The 5,092-nt window shown below is 41.9% G+C and overlaps 1 protein-coding gene across 1 annotated transcript; it reads right to left on the bottom strand.

The window, feature by feature from the left end:
* Positions 1-735: 735 nt before the first annotated feature.
* LOC150032690 (uncharacterized) lies at positions 736-4,140 on the bottom strand. Its single transcript, XM_090306987.1, has 5 exons — positions 3,753-4,140; positions 3,530-3,639; positions 3,163-3,465; positions 1,530-2,275; positions 736-1,072 (listed from the first exon to the last, which is right to left on the bottom strand). Exons 1-5 carry the CDS (start codon positions 4,138-4,140, stop codon positions 736-738), a joined length of 1,884 nt encoding a protein of 627 aa, XP_090163113.1.
* Positions 4,141-5,092: the final 952 nt, after the last annotated feature.

Below are 5,092 nucleotides of genomic sequence, written 5' to 3'. Positions count from 1 at the left end.
TTGGCCTAGAACTTCCAATTTTCACCTCGGGCCCTGATTAATCCAAGATTCTACCTCCTTTTTACTTTCTTCACTTTTTGTTCTTCTCCTTGTGCAATCTTCCTCCAATAAGACAATCTCAAAAACTAGATTCTCTCAAATTTTGAATGGCACCGATTTCACTAAATTTGCTCATGTCAATTGCCGAAACCATGCTTTTGAAGTTCTTCTTCCAAAAACTTCCCACTGCCTCCAGAGTTCAAGGGTTAACTGCTATGTCACCCCTCATTTAATATGTTTTTTCTTCCCTTCCATCATAACTCCTAAAAATAAACATGAATTGCTCTTAGTAAATATATAATATAACATTCCTTTGGCTAAACATGCTTATCTAGGAAACTTAGAGTTCAGGGTTTACAATCATCCCCTCCTTAAATTAAATTTCGTCCTCGAAATTTACCTGATATGTCATTTGAAGAGTTGAGGATATCTCTTTCTCATTTACTCTTCAGGTTCCTAGGTAGCTTCCTCGATTCCAGGATTACGCCATGGCACCTTCACCAAAGGAATCATCTTATTTCTGAGTACCTGATCTTTCCTGTCCAAAATCTCGATGGCCTCTTTCTCGTAAGATAAATCTTCTTTGAGTTGTACCGGTTGTGTTGCTAGTATGTGCATAGGATCAGGCACATATTTCCTTAGCATCGACACATGAAATACATCGTGAATACGAGCTAGCTCCATCGGCAACTGCAATCAATAAGCTGCTAGACCAACCTGTTCCATAATTTCATATGGTTCGATATATCGTGGACTTAACTTCCCTTTTCTCTCAAATCGGAGAATTCCTTTCCATGGGGATGGCCGAAGAAATACCCGTTCTTCGACTTCAAATTCTAGTTCTTTTCTTCGCTTATCGGCGTAGCTCTTCTGTCTATCGCGAGCGGCCTTAAGATAATCCCTGATAAGTTTCACATTCTTTGTTGTTGGTTGACCCAATTCTAGACCCAATTGTCGTTCTCCAACTTCGTTCCAGCATACTGGGGTTCTGCAAGGTCGGTCGTACAATGCTTCATAGGGAGCCATTCCGATACTAGAATGGTAGCAATTGTTGTATGCAAATTCAATCATCGGTATGTGTGAATCCCAACACAAGCTCTTAATATATCTTCCAATGTCTGTATAGTTCTTTCCGACTGTCCATTTGTTTGTGGATGAAAAGCCATACTAAAATGCAATTTATGCCCATAGCCTTCTGTAAACTAGTCCAAAATTTTGAAGTGAACCTCAAGTCCCGGTCTGACACTATTGATACTGGAGCTCTAAATTGACTGATTATCCTATCCACATAAATCTTAGCTAGACGATCTAGTATAAAAGTAATTTTTACTGGTATAAACTTGGCCGTCTTGGTTAGTCTATCGACTATTACCCAAATGCCATCATATCCTGAGGGTGTCTTAGGCAATCCAAATAGAAAGTCCATTGTCACATGCTCCCACTTCCACTCAGGCACTGGAAGTGGATTGAGTAATCCTGCTGGTCTTTGCCTCTCAGGTTTTACTTGTTGACAGACTATACATCGATCCACATATTCTGCTATGTCTCTCTTCATCCTAGGCCACCAGTACGACTTCTTCAAAGTTCTATACATCTTGGTGCTACCTGGATGCATGGCATAAGCGGAACTATGCGTTTCCTCTAGAATGGCTTGTTTAAGCTGTAGCTTGTTAAGCACACACATTCTCCCTTCCTTTTCTAGTACACTATCTGTTCCCAGTTGAAAGTCAACCCTGATGCCCTTACTTACATCATCACCAATCTTCTGAAGATCAGGGTCTTCCAACTGATCCTGCTTAAGGTTTTCTACTAAGGTCGGCCTTATCTGAAAAGTAGCTATCATTCCTCCTGACGATTCTACTGATAAGGCGGTTCTAGAATTCTTAAACTCCTGCAATAGCATTCCTCTTATTGAACCAATAATGACCTTGGGTCCCGAGGATTTCCTACTTAATGCATCTGCTACAACATTAGCCTTACCAGGGTGGTACTCGATGGAACAGTCATAATCTTTAATCAATTCAATCCATCTTCGCTGTCTTAGATTCAACTCTTTTTTATCAAAGATATATTTAAAGCTTTTGTGATCTGTAAATATTCTGCATAGCTCTCCGAACAGGTAATGTCTCCACAACTTCAGAGCCAAAACAACTGCTGCCAACTCCAGATCATGTGTAGGATATATGCTCTTATGTTTCTTAAGTTGATGAGAGACATATGCAACCACCTTTCCATCCTGCATCAACACACATCCCAATCCTTATCGGGATGCGTCACAATAAATCTCAAATTCCTTACGTGGAACAGGCAAGGTAAGCATTGGTGTTGATACTAATCTCTGTTTCAGCTTCTGAAAACTATGCTCACACTCCGACGACCATTCAAACCTCATGCCTTTCTTGGTCAGGTTCGTCAACGGTAGAGCTATCTTAGAGAAACCCTCCACAAATCTCTGATAATAACTTGCCAAACCCAAGAAACTGCGTATCTCTGAAACAGTCGTGGGTTGTTCCTAATTAACTATTGCTTCTGTCTTCTGGCCATTTACACTAATTCCATCTGCTGAAACAACGTGCCCAAGAAATGCCATCCGATCTAACCAAAAGTCACATTTACTGAATTTAGCATACAATTGCCTACCTCGCAGCGTCTTCAATACTATCCTCAGGTGGGTTATATGATCCTCCCTACTACCAGAATACACCAGTATATCATCAATGAATACTATCACGAATTGGTCCAAGTAGGGATGAAATATCCTGTTCATAAGATCCATGAATACCGTAGGGGCATTTGTTAATCCAAATGGCATTACTAAAAATTCATATTGTCCATATCTTGTTCTAAAGGAGGTTTTAAGAATGTTAGCTTCCCTCACTTTCAGTTGATGATAACCCGATCTCAGGTCTATCTTTGAAAAACTGTGGCTCCTCTTAGCTAAACAAACAAATCATCAATGCGTGGTAACGGATATTTGTTCTTAATCGTTACCTTATTCAGATGCCTTTAGTCGATACATAATCTAAGTGCACCATCTTTCTTCCTCACAAACAATACCGGAGCTCCCCAAAGTGATATACTAGGTCGAATGTATCCCTTGTCAATTAACTCTTGCAGCTAAACCTTTAATTCTTTCAACTCAGTCGGCACCATTCTATACGGTGCCTGCGATATAAGAGTTGTTCCTGGAACTAAGTCAATAGTAAACTCCACCTCCCTGTCGGGTGGTAATCTCAATAGTTCTTCAGGGAATATATCCCGAAACTCATTTACCACTGGGACATCTTCTGGGTTCAGCTTTTTCCCTTCAGCAACCACTACATGAGCCAGATAGGCTTTACATCCCTTACTCAATAGTTTTCGAGCTTTCACTATCGATATCAGATTCCCTGCGGAAAATCTTTTGATTCCTGTCAGCATTGCATCCTGGCATTTGATTTTCTAAGTACTACCTTCTTCTTGTAACAGTCTACTGAAGCACGATACTTACTTGAAAATCCATTCCCAGGATAGCATCAAACTCCAACAGTTCTAAGAGAAGTAAATCAACATAGAAGTTCTGATCATTGATCAGTATCTCACAATGATTATAACATCTATCTACCATTGTCACATCTCCCAAAGAGGTAGAGATAAATAACTCTTCAAGCATAGGTTCAACAACCTATCTATACTAGATGCATACCTGCTAGATATAAATGAATGTGTGGCACCAGGATAAAATAGAACATAAGCAAACTGTCCACATAATATAACATTATCGGTCACAACGTCTAGAGACTTCGTTGCCTCCTGATGTGTCACGGCGTACACTCGCCCCTGCTGCTGGGGTCGACCTACGATATTCTTCTGCTTGGCACCACTTGACCCTTTGCCTCGATTTCCACCACTTTTTGGTTGGTTAACTATCTGAGAGGTTAGCTGTTGTGCTGTCGAGACATCCCTGTTCACCTGGGGACAGTCCCTCTTGAAATGCTCTGTTTGTCCACATTGAAAACATACCCCTCTGCCACTATAGCATGCCCCAAAATGCCTCTTGCCATAACTAGGGTACGTCAGTCTCTTGTTTGCGCTGGCTACTGACTCACCAGCTTGTGGCATCTCTGATCGACTAGCTGCACTAGCCAAGGGTCTCGTTTTTCTTTTCTAGGATCCCTGCCAACTGGTTCCCCTGAATTGGCTTCCACTAGCCTGAGTTGCAACTGGAGGTCGGGATCTTCTGTCTCTAGGCCCTACTACTGCCTCACTGCCTCTTGGCAACTGCTCATCATCTGCCAAACTTCGCTCAACTCGTGTTGCTGTTTCTACTAACTTGTTAAAATCTAGCCAGTTAGCCGTAGACGTCACCGGAGTTCTAATTTCCTTCCTTAAACCTTGTTCAAACTCCCTACATCGATCTCTTTCCTCAGCAATAATCGGTAGGGCGTATTGCGATAACTCTGTAAATTTCTGCCGTACTCTGCCACCGACATCGTTCCCTGCGTTATTTTGAGAAATTCATCCCTTTTCACATCTGGAATGAGCTAGGGTAGTCCTTGTCTTCAAAGGCCTTCCTGAACTCAAGCCATAACATCGCATCTGTACTGGCTCGTCTAGCGGATATCACTTTCCACCATTTCTCTTCTTCTTTCTGTAATAGGAAGGTGGCTAGCCCTACTTTCCTGTCCTCTGGACAACTCATAACATTGAAACATTTTTCAACTACATCCAGTCATAACTCGGCTTCAGCTGGGTCTGTTGTACCTTCAAATGTTACAGCCCCTAGGGCTTTAAATCTCTAAATACCATATTTCTTCTCTAGGTCGGCTCGTATGGAGCCCACACTGGCTGCTAATCTCTGCACTATCCTGTCAAAAACTACATCTTCTAGCTGAGAATCTGCCCTTGCCTAGGGAATACTAGACTCTCCCTCAGACATCATTTCCTGACCAACTAGATCATTCACCTTCTTTTTCCCACCCGGTAGGTTCTCTCTAACCTCCAGGCCCCTATTGGTAAAGTCACTATTCCTGCCACCTATCTGCTTACTCGGTCTGCCACGTTGCCTCGGCAT

Source organism: Benincasa hispida, chromosome 11, assembly GCF_027475165.1.
Source record: "Benincasa hispida cultivar pf3 chromosome 11, pf3_genome.v1.1, whole genome shotgun sequence".
NCBI classification, from domain to species: Eukaryota; Viridiplantae; Streptophyta; class Magnoliopsida; order Cucurbitales; family Cucurbitaceae; genus Benincasa; species Benincasa hispida.
Note: the sequence above shows the minus strand (reverse complement) of the source record. Positions and strands in the feature narration are given on the sequence as shown.